This window comes from Papio anubis, chromosome 7, assembly GCF_008728515.1.
Source record: "Papio anubis isolate 15944 chromosome 7, Panubis1.0, whole genome shotgun sequence".
NCBI classification, from domain to species: Eukaryota; Metazoa; Chordata; class Mammalia; order Primates; family Cercopithecidae; genus Papio; species Papio anubis.
Genome location: NC_044982.1, coordinates 103,473,521 through 103,499,196, shown reverse-complemented (window position 1 = coordinate 103,499,196; position 25,676 = coordinate 103,473,521). Strand labels below are relative to the sequence as shown.

The 25,676-nt window shown below is 38.6% G+C and overlaps 1 protein-coding gene across 15 annotated transcripts in view; it reads left to right on the top strand.

Moving 5' to 3' along the window:
- Positions 1-25,676, top strand: part of AKAP13 (A-kinase anchoring protein 13) — a 266,890-nt gene that overhangs the window by 127,683 nt on the left and 113,531 nt on the right. Inside the window, exon 1 of one of the 15 annotated variants that reach the window (XM_009210865.3) lies at positions 5,825-6,648. The exons of the other annotated variants lie outside the window; for them this stretch is intronic. Within the exon in view, the coding sequence (XP_009209129.1) occupies positions 6,568-6,648 (81 nt within the window). The 5' untranslated portion in view covers positions 5,825-6,567. Of the gene's footprint in view, positions 1-5,824; positions 6,649-25,676 lie in introns of those variants that run through there. 15 annotated transcript variants of the gene reach the window in all.

Here is a 25,676-nt window from a genome sequence, read left to right as displayed (position 1 = left end):
GTGGTGGCTCACGTCTATAATCCTGGCACTTTGGGACACCAAGGTGGGTGGATCACGAGGTCAGGAGATCGAGACCATCCTGGCTAACATGATGAAACCCCGTCTCTACTAAAAATATAGAAAATTAGCCAGGCGCAGTGGCGGGCACCTGTAGTCCCAGCTACTCAGGAGGCTGAGGCAGGAGAATGGCATGAATGTATTAGGAGTGCTAATTGATGGACAGATATCCTACCAGGGGAGGCTTTTAGTGATATAATTCTGGGTTCTATCATTAGCCTTGCTCTTCAGAGTTTGGAGAAACAGCTGTTATTTCAGTGATGGAATTTAGATTCACTATGCTCTCTTTAGGCTAAAATGGTAACTTTAAAGCAAATGAGAATTCATTTGAAAGAATATATTTATACAGAAAGCTATAAAGTAGGTTTTAAAATAAAATCACAAGATTATAGTTTAAAGGAGACCTGATGCTGTAAGTCACTCTGAAAGAAAATATATGGGAAGTAAGTTTATTTCACAATAAGCTTATCCTTCTAGTGGTGTGGTATGTGTGTCAAGAAAACCAATTTGATCTTAGTCATCCCAGTGTGCACTATGTCAGAGGATTTTGTTTGTGGCATCCACATCACAAGAAATACACTAACTGGAGAGCACTCAGGTACTCTGTTGTCTGAGGAACCGTTGTGGGAATCATGGTTCGAAAGAGAAGCCTGAAGAAGATGGTGAGGCACGATGGCCATCTTTAAATATCTGAAATGCTGCCAAAAGAAATAGCCAGTGTTTGCTCCAAAGAAAAAAGCCAGATCAGTGTATCTCTTCGTTTTAAGGAAGACTTGGGTAGCAATTGTCAATATCCGGAGATCTTTTACTCTGTGTGTTTGGTTTGTTCTTTCAGATTTTTGTAAGATATTACTATAGTGAGAAACTTTTTGAAAGTGGAATGTCAAATATTGAAATGTTGGCAGAAAAGCTGAGTTCATTTAATGTAAAATTAAGAATCACTTGGAATTTTTATTTAAAAAAAAAACCATCTTTTTCTGTCCTTTAGCATTTATGTAAAAATCAAATGTAGGAATATTGATAATGAGCAATGAATCCCAAGTTTTCTTTCCTCAGATACTAACTTTTTTCTGTTATAGTTTCATTTCTTGGGGGATTTATCAAGTGGCAAAATAAGATGTAGTGGAAAGACTGATTTACGGAACTGAGTTTAAAGCAAGCCTGTTTTATTAGCTGTGTGATGTTATATAACTGATTTAAACTCTGAGTGCTACTTTTCCTCTTCTGTAGACAGTAAAATTTCACCTTATAGCTTTTTATGTGGAATAAATGAAATTGTACCTGTGGAAGCACCTGGCAAACAGGAGGTATTTATTAAATGTTGTGGTTAATAGATCTTGCTCCAAAAGACCTGTCCTCGAGATTAAACTGTCCTGTCACTGTTTTCCCAACTGAAATTTTGATTCTGCCATCTCCCTTTCTTCCTTCCTCCTGCCTTTTATTTCATAAAGCTGTTGGTAATTTTAGTACAATTTAACATTTGTGTGTATGATACATGAGACCTTGTTCCTGTAAAGAGCACAAGTTTATGAAGATACTTTTTTCTTATATTCTTCCATATTATTTTGTTATTTTAATTGTTGCTATTATTGTCAGTTTGCTGCCACCAGTTAATTTGTCTTAAGATTTCTTCTTGTAAAGACAGTAAAGGGTTAAGGAAAGGAGCTGTTGGCTACTGCTTGCTACTAATTTGAAAAGAAATGCTAGTTATGGCCTTCTAGGTCTCTCCTTCTCCTTTACCCTTTTACTGTCTGGTAACCTTCAAATCTGTGTGTCAGTGAAGGCTAGGAGGGAACAGTAGAACTGCTTCTCCTGGAGCCATAGCACCTAGCACCTAAACACCTGCACTGAAATTTACGAGGAAAGCCTAATTGGAGACAATGCCTTTGCAGCCGTTGTAAATTATTTTCTTCTTTCACCTGTGAAATATTCATTCCTCTTATTTGAAGCAGTCTATTATCTAAGCAAACAGGAGTTGCTCAAGTGGAGGCTAAATGTTTTATCTATATTCTAATACATTTTACCACCAACATATGTGTAACTCTGGATGACTCACTATATTTAAGTTTAGATTAATGAAAATTGTTGACTGTGGTAAACTTTTCCTTCCCATTTCACGTGAAGAACAAGGTAGAAAGTGTCATTATGCAGGAATAATGTTTTCTGCAAGTTTTAAGAGAATGTCTCAATTCCCTTTTCTTTCTCCTCTGAAACTACCGTATCCTATGAACTATATGGCAGGCAATAACTTCCTAATCTCAGACTGGCACTATATAATATTAGAGCAAGAAGGATCTTCAGATATGACCTAGCATCAAATCTCTCTCATTTTTCCATTCTGGAAATCTTGGTCCAGAGGGTCAAACTAATATCTCCCAAGTTGCTCAGTGAGATAATGGCACACCTAGGAAGACAAAGAACCCTTGATTTTCACTTAGTACCTTGTGTTCTCTGCAGAGAGTAAAATTGATCATTGGTGAGTCATTAACCAGTGTCCAGTCACATGCTGCTACTTTATGTTCACTTTGGGCTTTCAGGAAAAAATACTTAGTAGCAGAAGATGAGCCCCACCCGTATCCCCACACCCCCACAAAAATATTCACTGACCTTTGGTGTTCTGTTTGGGTCTTCAGCATCCCCCACTAGATGGTGTCCTAATTCAGAAACTTTGCTATGAGACTCCACATGGGCTTCTGCCCTAACTGGAACTAAAGCAGCCACAGTGTTGACCCATAAGAATGCTTAAACAATTTGGTAAGGTGCTAGATCTTGTAGTTAAGTAAATCAAATGAAAATTTAATTCATGAACACAAATGCTATAGCTAAATTAAGATGTATAAAGTATTTTTATATTTCATTTTCTGGAATCTTTAAGAATTGCATGTTGGGCCTGTGGCATGAGACAGACTAAAAGCACTGGTTGTTTTTAAAGAATCTGGTACCCTTTGTGTGGATAGAGGGCAGGACGGAGGCTGCAGAGAGAAAGGAGAGATAATTAGTACTGTAAGTAACTACTGTTAAGTAGTATGGCTGTAAATAATAAAATATTTTACTACAGGTTCCCCAAATTAAAGGAAAAGGGAAATAAATTCAGAACTCCCTTTAAATTTGTAACTCTCAGCTCTGGTTTAGGTATGAAATGATTGGTTGCTGTATTTCAAAATCCTAGCAGAATTACTGTTCACTGGTTCCAGATGTTTTTGATAAAAACTTGGAATTGTCACATCAACTGCAAAAGCACAAGACTGCAGATTCTGTCTTCTGTTGGGGAGTGCTGAGCAGATCCAGAGGGGAAAGCAACACAGACTCTTTTCTCCACCCAGAGCATTTATTTCCCACCCAGGGTATTTGTTGTCCTCCAAGAAGGAGCAGAATATGTAAAGAATTGTCCTTTTAATATGCAGAAAGAGCAGGAAATCTAGCTTTCCAGCCTGTGGCACAAATCCAGAAGTTAGAAATAAAAAGGTTAGTTCTATATGTCTCAAACAGTAATCTAGGCTCTTTCAGAAAATTATATTATTTTGAAACAATTTTCCCTCTCCTATAAACTTCCTGAAGACAGACACCTTGTTACCTATTTCTTTTGCTTGCCTCCACTAGGAGTCACAAAATATCTGTTAGATTGATATAGATTATCTGCATGTAAGTCACTGGACAGGGTTAGGGTAGAAAAGCTTTTTTTTTTTTTTTTTTTTTTTTTTTGAGGCGGAGTCTCCCTCTGTTGCTAGGCTGGAGTGCAGTGGCACGATCTTGGCTCACTACAACCTCCGCCTCTCCAGGTTCAAACGATTCTCCTGCCTCAGCCTCTCGAGTAGTTGAGACTACAGGCATATGACACCATGCCCGACTAATTTTTGTATTTTTAGTAGAGACAGGGTTTCACCATGTTGGCCAGGATCTCGATCTCTTCACCTCATGATCCGCCTGCCTCGGCCTCCCAAAGTGTTGGGATTACAGGCATGAGCCACTGCGCCGGGCCGGTAGGAAGGTTTTAATGGTGATTTAAACCATCTCTGATCCCTAGAGAGACATGCCTGGGAATCTTGGAAGCAGGAATCATTTGATTCTAATTAAAACAGAAGGGCATGGCAGTGAGGAACAAACCATATTTCGGACAGAGGGGAGGCAGCTCTGTGTTCAAAAAAAGAAGAAGGGCGAGTTCTACATTCTAGCTTGGTGAAAGCTTTTACAGAAAAGATAATAAACTATCAGTTTATCTATACATTCAAGCCTAAAGGCTCTTTCTATCTGTGCCCTAGACCACATAGTTTGGAAGTATTTGTAAATCTGGTCAGGTTCTCATGCTTTTGATAAGCCAGAGCAAGAATTTTATTTACAACTTTTAAATCTCTGTCAAATTGTCTTGTTTCTACTGTTTTCTAGTCTCATTTGTAGTGAAAAGCAACATCTGTTTCACTGCACATGTTGGTACCACCAAGAACCAAGGCTCACTGGTGGCATGAGAAGGGGAGGGGTTGTCCACCTTCATTCCTCAGATGAACCAGTGAAGAATAGGGAAATAAAACCTTACGGCTTTTATTTCGGATTAAAGCCTGTAGCTGTGGTGTATTAACAGAAAGTTGAGGAAAATGTTTGCACTCTTCTTAGCAGGGTTTGCTGTTTCCCTCCTTTAAGCTGGTCAGCGACTTGAATACCTGGCCTGAGGACACGGCTGATCTATACCCTTTTTCTATACCTGAAAAACCTTTTCACCAACTTTGTTTGCAATGTCAACAGAAATGTAGGTGTTAAATCTCTCCTCTCCTCTTCTGTTGTGGTTATTTGAGCCCCTGCTTTCACAGCCTAGCTAAGGACTACTCTGGCCAACTCAAGGAAAATGTCAGCAGCTCCTAGAAAGAGAAATCTTTTTTTTTTTTTAATCCCTTTTTCTTTTGTTTCTTCACTCCTTTCTGCTTTTTGCTCCCCTCAGTTCCTCATCCTTTTCCCTCCCAAATCGTTTATGATCCAAGTAAGAGAGTGTCTCAGGTGAGAGAATGCATTCTGAAGTAAGTCGGTCCCTGAGAATGTTAGGGTGGGGACTAGAAGGGTGTGCAATAGTAAGAAAACAGGCAAATGAAGTAGCAGACCCACATTCAAGACCCAGTTAGTGTGCATAGAAACATTGAAGGAGAAGTCTCAGCCAGACAGCTATGCTTAGTCACAACAAATATTAACATATCCAGAACTCCTTTGTTCCACTCCTTTTCCTTTTCATTTTCTTTCAATCTAACTCCATCCTCCCTTCTCCCTCCCCCAAAATAAAGCTTAACTCTTGATAATTTTTAAACCTTATCAGACACATTTGTAGCCACGTCTTGATCCTAGAGACATAACTGCAATATTTGGCTAACATTTTTCTCATGTTAAATCATTGCCTTGCATTTGGCAGGGAGGTACAGTGTATGCTTTGGGTAGTTTCAGTTTTCTGTACCTCGGGACGAGTCCGTTGTACACACTTGTGGTGTTTAGTATAACACCCCCCTTCTTTTATTAGCATACTACTCTGACATCAAAGAACTGAGCTGCATCTTGCAATGCCTGACAAAGCCTTTTTCATAGGGGTGGGAGGAGGAGGAGGAGGAAGAAGAAGCGGGTTGGAAAAGGAAGCCTTGTTTTTCTCTTCGTCTGTAGATGAATCATGTTCCCACAACTGCAATTGGGTTTTCAAACCTCCAAGGCTGCGGGAGCAGAGCTGAAAGGGCAAGCAGTGACGTTCCTGAGAGAGAAGGAAAAAGGGAGGAGGAGGCTGGCTAGGGAGGGAGGGAGGGAGAGAGGGAGTACTGCAGGAGTGGTCTTTTTTTTTTCCCCCTTTTACTCTGCTGTCCTTAGAGATTTTCAACTTAAATCAAAACCAAGTCCCACTGCCTGGTGAGCAAGAGACAGACTCTAAAGACTTTGCTTTGAAAAGCATCTCCCAGCTTCTACTTTTTTTTTCTTTAAGGAAAAGTAGATTTTCTTTGTCTTTGTTTTTGTTTTAAGCAAGAACAGAATCTAATGACTTTTTTCATGTCATCGCTTTGAAATAGCGTCGTCTTCCTTTCTTTCTCTCCCTCTTCCTGGCAAAATATATACTGGATTTTTATTGCCTTCTTGGGTTTTTTTCCCTACGTGTATCAGCCGTTATGCTTGGCCAGTTTATTCTTAATTTTTTTACGGGAGTCATTGCCAGTGATGGAAACGCTGTTTGCTTCTCTTTCAGTCAAGATCTGCACAAAGTATAGCATTAGGGGATATTTGTTGTTTATATTATGAGTTCTACAGTCATCTTTTCAGCGCTCTGAAGTTACCAGCAAGTTCTCAGTCAGTTCAAGGAATTGGATTCTCCTTGATTTCTTTTTAATTCGTTGTTTTTGACCCCTTTGAGAGTTTTTACATAGAGAGGAATCTGGAAGGCAGAGATCTCCTCCACCTCACCGTGAGAAATTTGGAACTAAGGACTCGCACTGGTTCCCAAGTTAACAGTGGATATACTTCCTGCATTTTCTCTGTTCTTTCCTGCATTTGGGCAAAATGTATGAACGGCACAAGAGGCGCTACAGCCTCTGTGACATCTCCAAGGTGGACAGGACTGTGGACGTGGTGTTGCTGAAGGTAAGGGGGGCCGCACCTCATGCATTTTGAAGCTCTGCGGGCTGTTTTAGTGCTTTGAACCCAGTAGCCATGTCCCTGGCCCTCTTGTATTGGGAGAAAGGCTGAGAAATCTGTGTACAATGGAGGATGAGGGGTGATTGTAAGCCTCTTAAAGGAGGATCTGAACAGGAAGCAGTAGGTGCTTGGGAATCAGCATTGGACTACTTACTGTTGAGATGTAATTTTACTTGCATTAAAATGGATTCTTATGCTTGGGAGAACCTCATACTGTTGAAAATCACAGAAGGAGAAATTCACCTTCCAAGTTGCTCTGTTTGGCCTTCTGTCTCTGTCACCCCTCCGCCCCCAGACTCCACCCCCATCTGCCTGGTCTCTTTCTCTGGCAGTCTCTTTCTCTGCCTCTGTCTTTTAAGTATTTCTGTCTTTTGTCTGAGTCTTTTCTGTTTTTCTGCTATGGTCTCACTCAATTCTTTAGGGGAAAGATAGGCAACATTTATTTCTTTTGGAAGGATTTCCAATAAACCTATTTATTAAGGTGGCAGAGCTGACATTTTGGCTTGATTTGACTGCTTTTCGGAGGTAGCTTCTGACTTTGTTGATAGCTGTATTTGTTTGTGTTCTCAGCATTAGTGATGTTTGGTGTCTAAGCAGGATGGGGGCGGAGACTCTGAATAGCTAATTGCTCACAGAAGGCATCCTTGAATCTAAAATTAGTAAAAACTCCTCCAGCCGGTAAGATGAGAGTCTGGGAATGTTGGACAGCTCAAAGAGCACTTTTTGGAAATTTAGCAGTTTTCTGGCAAAGGCAGGGGAAATTGGAAGTCAACCAAGCGCTTCATAGATGACGGAAAGAACCCCAGTATCTGAACTTCTGAGGCTGTATGTGGAGGTGAGGGTGATTTTAACCAAAGTGGAAATACATTGCCCTGGTCAAGGAAATAGTGGACCTATTTTATTGATTTATCTATTCAGTTTATTACTTGGGTCTTTTTGATTTTCTTTGCTCGAGTGAGGCTAAGGAATGGGCTCAGAAGGCTAGACACAAAAACCAATGAAATGCCATGTTGGGCAGGGCACTAGGTAGAGTAGTTGTGATTTGTGGTAGAGTGTTGTAAGTGTCTCTCCATAATCATTATCAGGTGGTTGACTTGCTGGACCTCGGCTGCCAGCAGTTGGTAACTTGTTGTTTTGAAATTGTTCCAAGATATTATTCATTTTGGGTTCTCTGAAATGTGATTTTCTCTGAGATCACAGTGATGTTTAAAAATTTTTATCCTCATATGATGTATTTAGGAGAATCTCATTTTTAGGATCTTTTTGTGCATGATACCCTATGATTTGGCCTGCGGGTGGGGAGAAGGATAAAAAGAAAATCTGAGTATCACAAGAAATATTGAACTTTTAAAGTAATGCTAAAATATATAATACTTTATACTCTAGGTGGGCATGGAAAGCCTTTGCGAATGGAGCTAAATCAGTACAGGCTTATTGGCCTCAGAGTTGCTGTTTTATAGTTTTAACGAAGCACCTCCATATACGTTTCTTAATTCGAGACTTGCCAGGCAGTTACTTTTTACCCCATATTCATATGGAGAGCCCAAGGGTTTTCTTGAGCATGGTGAGGGGTATGAAGAACTTGAGTGACAAGAATGTGGTTTTTTGTTTTTCTTCCCCCGCAAACCTACAACTAATAAAGGTGTTTGTTTGTACTATCCTGCCCAATAAATAATAAAAAATTTTCAGTAGAGAAAACTTCACTTCTCAGAAAATAGTCATTAGTAAATAAACACCAGGAGTCCTGAAAACACCCTGTTTCCAGTTTAAAATGAGATGGGGACATTTGTTGTTAGTTTCTTTGCTTTGGAGATGGAGAAGACAACATCATTGAGAGCTGTAAACTTAAAGAAACCTAAGTACCTATCCCATGCGAGCCACGGGGTACAGTCTTTATTCTATTATTGCTTAAAGGTAGATAATAAATAGAGAAATTTATAGTACAAACCGTTGTAATTGATTTGCAAGAAATGAGTAGGGTGCTGTGTAGTGGGCAGAACTATTTCAGATAGAATGGTCTTTGGACAGAAGATCTTTTCGAGGTGCAGACATTTAAAAAGCTGATCTCCAGAGGATGGAAAGACATTAGCTATGCTAAGGAAGAGCTCTCTAGAAAGAATGAACAGCAAATACGTGGCCCTGAGGAAGGAAGGAGCACACAGGGCCATTGTGGTGGATGGGAGCCCCTTGAGTAGAAAGTGGGGTAGCAGGATGAGAAGGCCAGAGCCAGAGGTGGGACCTGGAAGAGCAGGGCCTTGACAGCCGTGGGGAGGATGCCTTACCTCTCAGTGTACGTGTTGAAAAGATTATTCTGGGAGTAATTGGTTAGCCTGCCGTTATGATAGCACAGGCAGAATAAGAGGGTTTTGTGGTCTGAAGTGGGAAGAAGTGAATGGATATGAGACACAGGCATTTAATGTTTACATTCCTACTCTTTGTCTCATTTTACATATGGGAAAACAGATTTGTGTAGTTAATAACTTTCCCAGTGCCTCACATCTCGTATGTAATTGATAATTACATATGAGTGCAGTCCCAGGTTGGACTGTTTCAAAGTCCATGTTTTTCTTGCTATCCTAGACCTCTTTTTTGAGTCGATCAATTCCTTTTATTACATGAATATATATATTAGCTTTTATTGATATATACATATGTGTTCTTTTTCTATCTTAGACTTTTGGTCTCTTCTTTCCCAGTGCAGGAATTCCTTCTACAATACTTAGGACAGGTACACCATGGCATATAAGTTCATTTTGTCCCATGATTTTTAGCAAAGTTTTCTCACAATTCTAAAAAACCATTTGGTAGGGTTCTTCAATTCTTTCTACAAAATTATTTCGAATTTCAGTATTTTCTATTAGTGTTTTAAAAAAATAGTTATGTTGGGTGCCACATAAATTCTCAAGCCGTCATGTACATGTTCTCCACTTTTATCTATGGAAGTTTGCTTTTTTATACTAAGGAGTCTGTCACTTTTATCTGTTCATTAATACTATCTAAACACTCAAAACGTTTGTTGGTTAAATGAATTTATCTTTGTAAGTATGGATTCATAAGCATCATGTTATATAAATTGTGTTTAACAGATGAGATGAAATGTGGCAGTAATTACAGAGTTTAAATTGTGAGCCTGTCACTTTGGTATTCCACATTTACAACTCCAGTCCCTCCCATTGGCATCCTAATAATTCACTGTAGGTTAGCTTCAACGTTCTCATTCTGTGTTACGTACCCACACTTTCTTTGGCTTCTTCTGCATTCTGCCCTGATTCCTTTGTTAGTTCTGCATAGTTTCATGGTAGCTTTTCTGTATCAAGACCTTCTTGTAAGATTTCGCTGAGGCTGGATATGCTAGTGTTGTCCTCACATCAGCTCTTCTGTCCCATCATCAACCCCCAACACCTCTGAAATATTACCTCTATTCTGAACTTTTTCTAAGTAATAAAACCTAAGTTGATAGTATTCCTTGGTCACCCACTCGTCTGTTCCCCAGCGTAATATACACATACCCATTCCTGTTCCTCTGTATATGATATTCCCCCATTTCTCCTTTCCTTAATGCATACATGACTTCTGACTCTTACAGTATGTGGTTGGTAACTATGAATCTATGCTAAAAATGGGGTATGAAAGAATTGTTAATTGTTGGCATGGGCCCTTTGGTACCAACATGCCCATTTTTCTTAGCATCCTTCAAAAAGCTAGTGTTGACTTCGGAAGTTGGTGACTGATGGGAGCTTTCACCCAATTGAGTTCAGTAGCCAACTTTAGCTCATGGTGAGCATTACTAGAGGACAGCAGGTATCAGAAACTGACTGTAAAATTAGCGTACCGAAAGGAAGCGGGTCAGAATCAAGGATTAACTGCTGATTTACATGGCTTTTAGCCTGGGCCACTGCTGTTTTACTAATTTTGTAACTTTGGGTACCTGGAAAAATACTGCCTGTTAATAGTAATGTGATCCTTCTTGTTACTGATTATTTATAGAGAGTATTTTGTAGGCAGCAATTCAGAATGTTAGCTAAATGGTTAAAAGATTTGCAACCGTGTTTTGTGTACATTGAATGAAAATATTTACAGAGGAGGACGATCCCCTTCCCACTCACGACGCTTGGGCAGGCCACACGAGCTCTTTGGCTGAGGCTGAGGAGGAGTAGTCTGTCTCTAATTGTGGTGTCATTTTGCAGAGAAACACACATTCCCTAAAAGTTTGCTTACTGTAAGAGACGTCCACATTGCAGCAAAACAAAAGACATAAGGAAGCTCTGGATTGAAGACAGCCATATATATAGCCACTCAGATACAGTCCAATTCCCTGAAAAGACTTTGACTCAAGTGTTGGCTTCTGTGTCCGGATGGTGGGTTTTTGCTTCCTTTTGTTCAGCCTTGTAGCTCAGGCAGGATCTCCTGAGACAGTTGCAGAGGAAGTAAATATGGGCAGTGGCTGGGAAGGCTGGGTGTAACCATGAGCTGTATTATTAGGATGTTCAGATACGAAGAGTAACAGAAACACTGCCAAAAACAAAGGCAATTCCCTCTCCACTGAAAATATGTACAGCTCTATTTTCTGACTGATGGGAACACATTGTGGGTGTGGTTTAGGGATAATCACAAGGGGTCCGTAGGCTTCGTGTCAGAAATTTAAAAGTTACCCGGATAAGTCTGACATTTCTTCTGAGGTAACTTCCATTATCCTGTATTTCATGTGCACCATAATTCACCAGAACTTTGGATGTTGAATACCTGTGGTGTCCATGGACTGGTTGTCATGGAGATAGTATGGACAAAGGAAACTAATGACTGTGTTTTTAAGCTAAAGTGTCATAAATTTGATCAGAGCCAAAATGTATGTTTTGGTGACTTGTCTCTCCAAAAGATAAAGATGTTTAATGGTAAAGTCTCTGTTTTCCACAGTTCCAGCTACTTGCTTTTCTGAATCACCCGTTCACTTTCCTACCCATTTAGTCAATTGCCCGTCCTATACTTTGTTCACAGCTCAAGATTCCAAAAGGGTAAATCTGAATAGAAAGATACATAATCATCTTCATTTTTCTCTTTAAACTCAAATTATTCGCAGTGCCAACACTGATGATTCTTCCTATTCTGTCTCCTAATTCTGCTGATGATCAGAATCTTTTGCCAGGATTTGTCTCAGAACTGACTGAGAAGAGTGTTGATAGTATAAGGAACCAATTTACCTGTTAGTGTGAAAAACCTCAGTCTTTGAATCACATTTGGAAAAGAGACTAACATGAGAACAAGATCCCTCTAATAAAAAAAATGTCTGGTGGCTTTTGATTTCCTGCAGTATATGTTTCAGATGTGGCCAGGCACAGTGGCTCACATCATGCCTGTAACCCCAGCGCTTTAGGAGATTGAGACAGGAGGATCACTTGAGGCCGGGAGTTCAAGACCAGTCCGAGCATCCTAGCAAGACTCCCATTGCTTAAAAAATGGAGCCACATAGTGTGGCCTTTAAGTTGCCTTGGTTGTTTGAGTGAGAAAGAAATAGTGGAGTTGTTGATGAATAGAAGAATCAAGACTAGGACAAATTTACCTGCCACATCAATGATTCTGAAATAGGGCAGAAGGAGGGGGAGATGTTTTGTAATCCACTTTACATCTCTTAAGCAGCTTACTTTATAGTAAGCACAATATTCCTCACACATGAATATGATATGCTTGGTATTGCTGTTTCACAGGATGTGGTTGAAAATGCTGATACATGTTTTGACATTCTTTCCACACACAATACATATGGAGCTTGTCCTCTGGTTAATGACATTGACCATGATTGGTAGTGTCTGGCCCAGATTACTGGCTCTGACTCTAACTGTGTGGGCTGCCTGACTACTTTTCTCTAAACAAACTTGCATATCCCTAACTGCTGCACATTCATTTCTTAATTGTGATAAAATGTACATACCATAAATTTTAACCATTTTTAGGTATATAGTTCAGTGGCATTAAGTACATTCACATTGTTATATAACCATCCTACCAGCTATCTCTTCAGGACTTTTTCATATTCCCAAACTGAAATTCTTTCCCTGTTAAACACTAACTTCCCATTCTTTTTGCCTGCTAGTTTGGCAACCATCATTCTATTTTCTATCTCTATGAATTTCACTACTTTAGGTACTAAGTGGAGTCATACAACATTTGTCCTTTTGTGACTGTCTTATTTCACTTAGCATAATATCTTCAAGGTTCGTCCATATTATAGCATGTGTCAGAATTTCCTTTTTAAGGCAAAAATAACATTCCATTGTTAAGTATATACCGTATTTTGTTTACCCGTTCATCCATCAATTGACATTGGGCTGTTGCCCCCTTTTGGCTATTGCAAATAATGCTATTATGAACATTGGTATACAAATATCTGTTTGAGTTCCTGCTTGCAGTTCTTTGCTTGTATACCCAGAAGTGGAATTGCTGGATCATAAGGTAATTGTATGTTTAATTTTGTTTTTTGAGAAACTGCCATACTGTTTTCTGCAGTGGCTGTACCATTTTACATTCCCACCAGCAATGAACAAGAATTCCAATTTCAACACATCCTCATCAACATTTATTTTCCATCTTTTTCTGTTTAAAAGCCATCCTATTGGATATGAAGTGTTACTTCATTGTGGTTTTGATTTGCATTTTCCTAATGCACACTTACTTTTGTCCTGTTTGTGTTTGTAAGAAGCCAGCAAGTATGAGCTTTCCAAGCCACCCCATCTGCAAATATGTATTATCTACTATGAATGCTACCCTTAGTGTGTCTTTTCTTTTTGCAAGCTCTGCCTTGGCTCTCTTGCACACTCTTTTCATCCATCACTTCAAGAATAAATGAAGCTAGCGCCAGCCTTTCTCTCAAGCTTCCAAAACCTTGTGTAACCATTTGCAAGACATGTTGTTATTTCAAACTCAACATGGGCAAATAGGGTACATCATCTTCTTCCCTCTAGATTTCCTATATCTGTTCATTGTGGATCTTTGACCCGTTTTTCTCTCTTACTTATGTGAATTTTGCCCTTTGTACTAACTTTCTGATGTATACCTTTTATGTGCTCCCCAGTCCAGGTATACACTGCCTCTAGACTAGACTAGTTCAGGCTCATCCTAACTGGCCTTTGTGTCTCAGATGCCGTATGTTTCCTTCCTCCCTACTCTCCCATTTTATCTATACACATCTAGAGTTATTGGCCAAGAATAGTACTGATCTTTTTACTACCTTGCTTGTATGATTGGCGGGGTCCACCCTTGTTAGAGAACAAAGCCTAGATTCATTGTAGCTATATCTCCTGTTGTTCTTCCGTGCTCAGTTTACACTTCTGGATACTGTTGGGCTTTTTGTGTTCCTGAAAAACATCAAAAGCAAAAGTCTTTAACCTGGGTTATGAGGCTATGCAAAGAACCGCTGATTGTGACGTAGCATGCATGTCCCTGGTGAGAGTTCCATGGCTTCTTGCAGATTCTCGAAGGAGTCTGTGACGCAAAAGGCTATGAAGTCCAGCTCTGGAGTGTCCTAACTGCTTTGCTCATGCTTTTTTTGTATAGCTAGAATTCCCTGCCTTACCATCTTTCTCTCTCAAGCATATTGTCCGCTTTTAAAGCCTACCTCATATACCAACACTTTCGTTGAGCTTTTCCCAGATTCTTGAGCAGGAATTATTTTCATACTGGGGACTTTCTTTTGTGGATTTTAGCTGTTTGTGTACCTCTTTTATTACACAAATTAATCAGTGTTTCCCAACTTACAGGCCATGGTTTGTGGAGCTATCTCACTGAATCTGATAATCCATAGACTCGTAAGGATGTATGTATATATTTATCATCCTGGGACGTCAAGCCTTTGTAACCCAAGGCATTTTGTATTAAAATTATAAACTGTGGGACCTACTATGCCAATTGTAATCAGAATTATGTCTTTTTCACCTTCCTGTCTATTGCTGTACCTTAACCTGGTTTCTTGCCTAAAGTGAGCGCTCCGTCAGTGCTGCTGGCTAGCTGTGTGGATGAGTGTCAGTGAGTAGCTGACAGCAAGATAACTTTAAGAAGCCTTCTTCTGCTAGATTTCCCAATCAATCCTGGTGCAGAAGCCGTGAATGATCGGAAACCTTACTGTTCTTCAGTGTAGGTTTTACTTTTAAATGTTTGTGAATGAAGCCTAATTCAAAAGAGAGAACTTGCCTGAAAGTGTGCATCATCTCAGATTTGCTTAAGCTTCTTGTGTTCTTAGAGACGGTGAGCCTCCTCAGGACATCATTGTTAGTTAACTGCTGGTGATTAGAACCACAGGATCCTAGTAATTGACAGAGCCGACAACAAACAAACTAGATTTTTTCAGTTACAGCATTTTGATATTTTAAAAAATTGGCGTCCACAGTTTCATATTTTACTTGCGTCATTTCATTAATGCTTTATTTTCTAAATATTTTTGTCTAAATCAACAATGACTATTTTCCAATAAATCTTGAAGATGTGAAATACACTTTGCCAAACTTACTCAATTTAATACTACAAAATTTTAAACAATTATTATTGAATTCTAAGACAAAGTAAAGAATAAGAAGAGGTGGCACAGTGGCTCGAGGCTGTAATCCTAATGCTTTGGGAAGCCGAGGTGGAAGGATTGCTTGAGGCTAGGAATTCAAGACCAGCCTAAGCAACATTGTGAGACCCCTGTCTCTCCAAAATTTTTTTTAAAAAACAGCTGGGCGAGTTGATGGGTGCAGCACAGCAACATGGCACAAGTATACATATGTAACAAACCTGCACGTTATGCACATGTACCCTAGAACTTAAAGTATAATAATAAAAAATAATTAAAAAAAAAACAAAAACAAAAACAGCTGGGCATGGTGGCACATGCCTGTAGTCCTAGCTACCCAGGAGGCTGAGACGGGAAGATCACTTGAGCCCAGGACTTTCTACTCCAGCCTGGGGTGACAGAGCTTCTTTTTCTGAAAAGGAAGGAGGGAAAATGAAAGGAGAAAGAAGAAAAAGGGAAAAGAACAAGAAGAGATTCTTGAGGGGGAAATTTGGAAACCTGGAAGTAAGGAAACCTTGGGTCCTCTGTTTGAAATATTTATTACTTTCATCAAATTACTTTGCCTCCTTTGGCCTCAGGTTTTTTATGGGTCTAATAAAGGGAGACAGGGCTGTAATCCTAAAGGAATCTCTCCACTGTTTTCTTCAGAATCACTGAGGATAACGAATTCAAAAATTATTCATTAAGCATCCACCATGAACCACATGCACTTATTACTCATTGCAGAGACCTGTTAAATAGATTCGATTTTGTTCTCGGGAAGTTTGTGGTCTTTTGAGCAGATAAGGCTGTAAATACAATATGGTTCATATACACGTATGTGCTCCACAGATCACCAAGCCTCACTGAGTGTGTTTTCTTCCTCTCTAAAATGGCAACATGCCTTCTCACGGGTCTGTAAAAAGGTCAAATCTATGGGATGGTACTTTAAAGTATCATGAATCGAGAAATATGAGTTCTTTCATAACCCTTTTTTTTTTTGTGGAGACAGTGTCTGGCTGTGTCGCCCAGGCTGTAGTGCAGTGGTGCTGTCTGGCTCACTGCAACCTGCACCTCTCTGGCTCAAGCCAGCCTCCCACCTCAGCCTCCTGAGTGGCTGGGATTACAGGTGCTCACAACCATGTCCATCTAATTTTTGTATATTTTGTGGAGACAGGATTTTGCCATGTTGCCCAGGCTGGTCTTGAACTCCTGAGCTCACAGTTGCCAAATTCAGTAACTTCTTTTTGTTTTGTATCTGCTTTGACTTCTCTGCTGCAGCTTTTGTGACGCTCTAATCTCCCGAGTTCTCTGGCTCTTAGACACTGGTGTGTGCCATCTCTGACTTCTCTGTTTTACACACACACACACAGACACATACAGTATGAAGTAAAATGGCAAGTTGTTATTCTGGCCCAGTATCTCTGTATATATAACATTTGTGACCCAACCAGAATTATATGTAGCACTGAAAATACTGTATGCAATATAGTGTTCCATTCACTGTCATTCCCATCTCTGTTAATTACAGCATGCATTGTCCAAGTGAACACACATTTCATTGTCTGCTATGTAAGATGCTGTGGTAGGCTTATTGACCAACCTAACATTTTCACATCTCACATGTAATCTGTGAGTTCTTTGAGGACAATGTTTTACTGCTTTTGTTTTTAAGGCTTGGTACAGTGTTTATTATATAGAAGATACTTAACACAGTTTTTAAAAAATAGAAAAAGGACAGAAACATCCCAGCATGGCGAGCATTACATCTTCACACTATCTTCCTTTTCTAGAAAGTAACAATAGATTTTAAAATATTTTCCGTTAAAAAAACAAACTCAGGATGAGCACCTGTGTCACACCTACTGTGGTAGCTGCAATAAAAAAGATAACAAAAATAGGTGTTGACAAGAATGTAGAAAAATTGTTGAATGGTACAGCCATGTTGGAAAACAGTCTGACATCTCCTTAAAGTATTAAACATAAAGTTGTCGTATATAACACCCAGCAGTTCCAGTCCTACATATATGCCCAGGAGAATTGAAAACATGTCCACACAGAAACTCTGAATGTTCATAGTAGCATCATTCATCACAGTCAGAAAGTGGGGGGAAAAAAAAAACCCGCAAAACCAGATCTCCCATCAACTGATGCATAGATAAGTAAAATGTGGATATATCCGTACAGTGGAATATTATTTGGAAATAAAAGAAGTAAAGTACTGTTACATGCTTCAACATGGGTGAACCTTGGAAACATTTTGCTAAGTGAAAGAACCCAGCATGAAAGGCCAAATAATATATGACTCTATTTGTATGCAATGTCCTGAATAAGCAAATCTGTAGAGAGAGAAATAGATTCGTGGCTCTCTAGGCACTAGGGGATGGGATGGGGGTGAGGCATGACTACTAATGGATATAAGGTTTCTTTTTGTCAAGATAAAAATGTTTAAAATTACATAGTGGTGATGGTTACACAACTCTATGAATATACTAGTACTATTGAATTATATACGTTAAACGGGCCAGTTTTCTAGTATATGAATTACATCTCAATAAAGATGTTAAAATGCAAAATAATACACACATTTTCTCTCTCTCACACACACACACACACACACACACACACACACACACACACACAATGCAATGTGGCATTTTGGATGGGATCCTGGAACAGAAAGAGAACACTAGTGGGAAAACAAGCGAAATCCAAATAAAGTCTGGAGTTTACTTAATAGTAATGTACCAGTGTTGGTTTCTTAGTATTGACAACTGTGCCATGGTTATGTAAGATTTTAAAGTTGGAGAAACCGGTGAGGAAGGGAGTGGGGATAAACGGGAACTTTCTGTGCTGTCTTTGCAACTTAAAGTTATTTCTACTTTTTATGTATACTATTTTTTTATCAGCCTGAAGTTACAAAATAAGTTTATCGAGATAAATTTTTTAAAATAAAATAAATATATAACTATTGAAGAAAGTTTAGGAAACTTCAGGAAAGTTAAAAGGAATATAAGTTGTCTCTTTGTGGTCATTCAGACATATCCACCCAATTGAAAATAGATTAGGAGATCACACAAGTTTAACATGTCAAGAGATTTTTGGCTGCAACTCTGTGTAAAATTTTTAATACTATATAGTATATACTAATTGTTAAGAATGTGGTGGATCTGAGATTTTACTGTACTTACAAGCTGGCAAGTTAACTTACATCCTGACAGTTTCTTGGGTGCTGGCTGAAGTCATGGGATTCTAGGGTCAGAGACAGATAAATGTGTTACTCATTGCATAGCCAGCAGCATCAGCATCACCTTCTTGTTGGTTCTCCTTGCTTCCTAAGCCCCATGCAGGCAACACAAATGGGTCCAGGTTGATGCTGTGTCACAGCTGAGAAATCTAAACCTGAAGAAACCTGAATTTTTATACAGTGGACAGTAAGCCTGTGTGACCTTTGCCCTTGACTGAGACATTATCTTTATTATACTGGACAGAAACAAACCTGCCCTTTGCTTTGGAAGGAATCAATATTTTTATCTTTTAAGGATATTTGATATGCAAACAGTCTTGAAAAGATAGTCTAGAATAAAAGGGCCATCAGGGCTTTTGCAGACAAGACCTGCAGAAATGCAAGAGGGACATGGAGAATTGTTTCCCAACATGAATATGTTCTCATGACTGTTACTCAGAAATTAGTATATTTACTTAAAGATATTTAACTTTAATTTTGTTCTAGTAGTATGTGTTTATTGTATATAATTTTGTAAAATGTGAAACTCACTTTATGTAACACATGTGCCTAAAATGACAGGAAAAGTATAGAGAGTCTTAGTCGCTTGCATATTCAAGGCAAATAATGTCCACTTTACTCATTGGCTATGGAATGACATGTAGTATTGAGAAGGTAATGAAAAGTATTCTAAGAAATATAAATTTTTTTTTTTTTGAAACAGGGTCTTGCTCTGTTGCCAAGCTGGAGTGCTGTGGCCCGATTTCGGCTCACTGCAGCCTCTGACTCCCTGGTTCAAGCGATTCTCCTGTCTCAGCCTCCCAAGTAGCTGGGATTACAGGCACGTGCCACCACACCCAGATAATTTTTGTATTTTTTTAGTAGAGACGGTTTCACTGTGTTGGCCAGGATAGTCTTGAACTCCTGACCTTGTGATCCCCCTGCCTCAGCCTCCTAAAGTGCTGGGATTACAGGCATGAGCCATCACGCCCAGTAGAAATAGAATTTTAATAGGGTTTTCTAAAATGTTGGCCAAAAAACTTGTTGAAGGTCATGGTAGGAGACAGTAATATGGTAATTCGTAGTCGTTCATTTCCAGATTCTTTACTTGTCACTGAAGGATCATCTGAGCTCTTTTATTTCTGTTAACTATCTAAATTTGTTGCTCTATTCATGCAGCCTCTTCTTATTACAGGAATAATGGTGGAGGGGGGGGGAAGTAATTTTTTCCCTTCCAGCTTAAAAGTGTAGTTTTGTATTGCAGTACAGTGGTTCTATTAGCAGATAAACTTATTTCACAGTGTGTAAAATTTGGCTCATTTCAAATGAAATGCGGTTTGAAATTAAGAGAAAATTCTCTGAATGACTTTTTTTTTTTTTTTTTAAGAAAATGTATCGTTTCAATTCTTTGAAAGATGTGGATAGGGTGTTGGTAAAGTTACAGAATTTGTGGTTACTTCCTTATTGTACACACCTTAAAGTACATTTCAGAAAGAATATTTTTTAATATGTGTAATCCCAGGGCACCTGCTGAAGATTCAGTTCCATTCAGGAGTACTTTTAAATTTTTGGCATCATTTTGTAACACACCAGGAACTGAAACCCTGATGGCCCCTGGTTCCTGCTGTTTTTCCTCTCTGTAATAGTAAAATAGATGAACAGAGCAAATGATAAAGTGTTTTGTTTCATGTGGTTCTAGTTTGCCTGGTTATTTGCAAGCAGTTTAATTATTTTCATTTGTTTTGTTGTCAAACAGTTATAATTTGACAAAATGTCCTCTAGCTTTCTGCCTTCTGCCACTTAGCATATACAGTAAAACTGTTGATCTTTAACAGCAGAAGAGTTTAATATCTTCTCACTGAAGTGATCAGAAATATATTTTAGAGGTTATTGAATAAAAGCAAGGCTTCTGTCTTTGAGCATACAAACATTCACAACTACTTGGTAGTTTGTTTAGATATTTCTGCTCATATTATTATAGAATTACATCTGAGTATGTCAGTTTTAATGATTAAAGGGTTATAATGTTAAGGTGCTTGGGAATTGTGAAGACTAAAATTAATTTTATATTTTATGCTTCTGTTTTTGAGAATGTATTTGTTTTCAGCTTTATTCTGGTATAAATTTCCATACAACAAAATTAACCAATATAAGTTTATAGTTTGGTGAGCTTTGACAAATATTTAAATTATGTAATCACTACCGCATCATAATAGGAACATTTCTGTTAGCTCAGAAGTTCTGTTCTGTCTCCCTGTAGTCAGTCCTCTCCTTCAGTCCCTGCTGATCACTAATGTTTTCTTGCTACTGTAGGTTTGCCTTTTCTAAATATTGCATAGACAGAACCATACAATAGGTAGTCAATAAGTAGTCTTTTGAGTCTGGCTTTTTTTTTTTTTTTTTTTAACTTACCATAATACTCTTGAGATTCATCCATGTTGTTTGTATCAGCAGTTCATTTCTTCTTACTGTGAGTCTATAGCATTGTATAGATATATTACAATTTGCTTCTCCATTTACCATTTGATGGCAATCTAGACTGTTTCTAATTTGGAGCTCTCATGAATTAAAGTGCTTTAAAAATTCCAGTGCAAGTCTTTGTATGACAGTAGGTTTTGATTCTTCTTTGGTAAATGAATGGGATGCTATGTTGTGTGTAAGTATATGTTTGACATTATAAAAAACTGCTCAACCGCTTTCCCAAAATGGCTACACTATTTTGCATTCTTTCAACAACAGTTCTGTGTTCTGGTTGCTCCACATCTTTGCCAACATTTGGTATTATCAGTCTCAAATTTTGACTGTTGTCATGAATGCCTGTTGGTATGTCCTTGGGATTTTAATTTACATTTTCCTGTGAATTAACGAAGTTGGGTGTCTTTTTTTTTTTTTGCTTATCTGCCTTTTGTATATCTTTTTAAATGAAATGTTTATTCAAATCATTTACCCATTTAAAAAATCACGTTGCTTTGTTATTGCATTGTAAGAGTTTGTTTTGTTTTATTTTTAAATATTCCGGGTAGGAGTTCTTAGCAGATAATTGTTTTATAAATATTTTCCTTCAGTTTTTAGTTTGCCTTTTTGTTTTCCTAACAATGGCTTTTGAGGAGTAAAAGTTTTTAAGGTTGACAAATATTTTTTTTTTCATGTTTTAAAAAATGTAGTATTGGCCGGGCGCGGTGGCTCAAGCCTGTAATCCCAGCACTTTGGGAGGCCGAGGCAGGTGGATCACGAGGTCAGGAGATTGAGACTATCCTGGCTAACATGGTGAAACCCCGTCTCTACTAAAAATACAAAAAACTAGCCGGGCGTGGTGGCGGGTGCCTGTAGTCTCAGCTACTTGGGAGGCTGAGGCGGGAGAATGGCGTGAACCCGGGAGGCGGAGCTTGCAGTGAGCCGAGATCACGCCACTGCACTCCAGCCTGGGAGACACAGCGAGACTCCGTCTCAAAAAAAAAAAAAAAAAAAAAAAAAAAAAATGTAGTATTTAAGAAATCTTTGTGTAACTCAAGGTCCCATAAAAGTGTTTCACTCCATCTTCTTTAGGAGTTTTTTAGTTTTAGGTTGAACATTTAGATATATAATCTATTCTGAGTTCATTTTTATAGGTGGTAAGGTTTGGGGTAAGATTTTAGATCTTGGGGAGTTTTGTTTGTTTACATATTTATATCCAGTTGTTATAGCATCATTTGTTCATAAGACTATTTTTTCCTCATTAAAATATCTTGGCATCTTTGTCAAAATCAGTGGGCCATATCTGTGAAGGTCTGTTTGTGGATTCTCTCTTCTCTGACATTGATTTATGTGTCTGCCTTTTAATATCAGGCAGGTTTGGTTAGTGCAGCTTTTATAGTAAGTCTTGAAATCATGTAGTGATCAATTTGAGGACAATTAACAACTGTATTAAGTCTTCTGATCTGTAAACATGGTATGTCTGTATTTATTTAAGTCTGCTTTAATTTTTTCTCAATACTGTTTTATAAAGGTTTCAGCATATGAGTCTTACTCATATTTTCTTAAAATTATCCCTAATTATTTTGTATTTATTGAGGCTTTTGTAAATGGTATTGCTTTTACTTTTAATTTCAATTTCTAATTGCTCTTTGCTAGTATAAAGATCTAGCGTTGCTTTTTTTAATGTTGCTTTGTCTCTGGCAGCCTTGCTTTTATTAATACATTATTTATTCCAGTATTTTTATAGATTCCTTAGCATTTTCTGCATAGGCAGTCACGCCATTTGTCAATAAACCAAGTTTGACTTCTTCCTTTCCAATGGTATGCGTTTTCTTTCTTTTTCTGCTTTACTGCACTGGCTAGGACCTCCGGAATATTGTTGAATAGAAGTGATGAGAATGGGTATCTTTGGTTACTGATCTCAGAATGAAAGCATTTAGTCTTTCACCAATAAATATAATGTTAACCGTAGGTTTTTTATAGTTGCCTTTGTCAGTTTGAGTAATTTCCTTTCTCTTCCTAGTGTTCTGAGAGTTTTTTATCATGAATAGGTGTTGAATTTTGCTGATTTTTTTTTTCCTTTGAGATAGATTCTTGCTTTGTTGCCCAGACTGGTGTTCCGTGGCACAATCACGGCTCACTGCAACCTCTGCCTCATGGGTTCCAGTGATTCTCATGCCTCAGGCTCCCTAGTAGCTGGGATTACAGAGACCCACCACCACACCTGGCTAATTTTTTGTATTTTTAGTAGAGACGTGGCTTCACCATGTTGGCCAGGCTGATCTTGAACTCCTGACCTGAAGTGATCCGCCTGCCTCGGCCTCCCAAAGTGCTGGGATTACAGGCTTGAGCTACCGCTTCCGGCCCCAGATTCTTTCGATCTAATGATGATCATTAGTTCATGAGTTTTTTGGTCTGTTAATAAACTGATTTTTCAAGTGCTAAACCAACCTTACATTCCTGGGATATTGCTGGATTCCGTTAACCTAAAATTTTGTTAAGGTTTTTTGCATCTATATTCCTGAGGAATATTGATCTGTAGTTTTCTTATATCTCTCTGGTTTTGATTTCAGAGTAATGCTAGGCTCATAAAATGAGCTGCATTGTAAATACTTGTGTTTTCTGTAAGAGCTTGTGTAGAGTTGACATTTCTTAAGTGTTTGGTGGCATTCACCACTGAAGTCATCTAGGCCTGAAGTTTTCCTTGTAATAAAGTTTTAAACTATGGATTCAATTGCTTTAATAGAATAAGGCTATTTAGATTATCTGTGTTTTCTTGAGTGCATTTTGATAGTTTGTATAGTGTCATGGAATGCTACTATTTCATCCAACTTGATGAATTTATTGCAGTAATGTTCATAATATTGCTTTATTTTTTCAGTATCTATAGGATCTGTAATGGTGTCGTTCTGTAATTCCTGATTTCTGTCATTTGTAGCTTTTCTTTTTTGATTAGCCTCGCCAGAGTTGTATTAATATTATTGACCCTTTTAAGGAACCAGCTTTTGGTTTCATTGATTTTATTGTTCTTCTGTTTTCTATTTCATTGATTTCTGTTCTTTATTTTCTTTATCCTGCTTGCTTTGGGTTAATTTACTCCTCTTTTTCTAGTTTCGTAAGGTAGAAGTTTAGATCACTGATTTGAAACCTTGTGTTCTAATATAGGCATGTAGTGTTATAAATATTGCTGTTAGCACTGCTTTAGTTCTATCCACAAATTTTTATATGTGGTGTTTTAGTTTTTATTCAATTCAGAATATTTTCTTATTTTTCTTAATATACTTTGATTCATTGGGTTATTTAGAAGTGTTTATTTATTTATTTTTTTTTAATTTTTTTATCTCTGTCTCCCAGGCTGGAGTGCAGTGGCGCGATCTCCACTCACTGCAAGCTCTGCCTCCCAGGTTCATGCCATTCTCCTGCCTCAGCCTCCTGAATAGCTGGGACTACAGGCGCCCGCCACCATGCCCAGCTGATTTTTTATATATATTTTTAGTAGAGACTGGATTTCATCATGTTAGCCAGGATGGTGTTGGTATCCTGACCTTGTGATCCGCCTGTCTCAGCCTCCCAAAGTGCTGGGATTACAGGCGTGAGTCACCACGCCCAGCCTATTTAGAAGTTTTTAAAATTTTTTTCAAATATTTGAGTTTTTTCCAATCTTTTGTTTTGGATTTCTGATTTAATACTGTTGTGATCACAGAGCATACTTTTTATTTTAATTTTCTTATATTTGAGACTTGTTTTGTGCTACAGAATATGTTTGTTTTATTTGAGGTTTGTTTTATGTGATAGAATATGAACATTCCAAGTGCACTTGAGAAGAATGTGTCTTATGCTGTTATTGGATGGAGTGTTCTATATTGTGTTAGGTCAAATTGATTGAGGTTTTTCAGGTTTTCTCTATCTTGCTGATTTTGTTTCTATTTGTTTTATCAATAAACTATGAGAGGAGTATTGAAATCTTCAATGGTAATTTTAAAATTTTTAAATGGAATCAAAGTAGAGAATTGTAATGTTAAGATGGTTGGGAGGTGTAAAGGCTATATTTAAATTTTTTTTTTTTTTTTTTTTTTTGAGACGGAGTCTCGCTGTGTCGCCCAGGCTGGAGTGCAGTGGCGTGATCTCGGCTCACTGCAAGCTCCGCCTCCCGGATTCACGCCATTCTCCCACCTCAGCCTCCGAGTAGCTGGGACTACAGGCGCCCGCCACCACGCCCGGCTAGTTTTTTGTATTTTTAGTAGAGACGGGGTTTCACCATGTTAGCCAGGATGGTCTCGATCTCCTGACCTCGTGATCCACCCGCCTCGGCCTCCCAAAGTGCTGGGATTACAGGCTTGAGCCACCGCGCCCGGCCTAAATTTTTTTTTTTAATTTGTGGGGAGGGGGTAAGTTTTTTCTTTTTAGAGTAATACAGACTTGGCATTCCAATACCAGTCCTGCTATTTATTACTTCAGCTACCCCTCTGAGCCTTTTTTTTTTTTTTTTTTTTGAGATGGCGTCTTGCTCTGTCATCCGGGCTAGAGGACAGTGACGCGATCTCGGCTCACTGAAACATCTGCCTCCCGGGTTTAAGCAATTCTTGTGCCTCAGCCTCCTGAGTGGCTGGGATTAATAGGCATGTACCACCACCATGCGTAGGTAATTTTTGTATTTTAGTAGACATGGGGTTTCGCCATGTTGGCCAGACTTGTCTTGAACTCCTGGCCTCAAGCAGTCCACCTCAGCCTCCCAAAGTGTTGAGATTACAGGCATGAGCCACACCAAATATG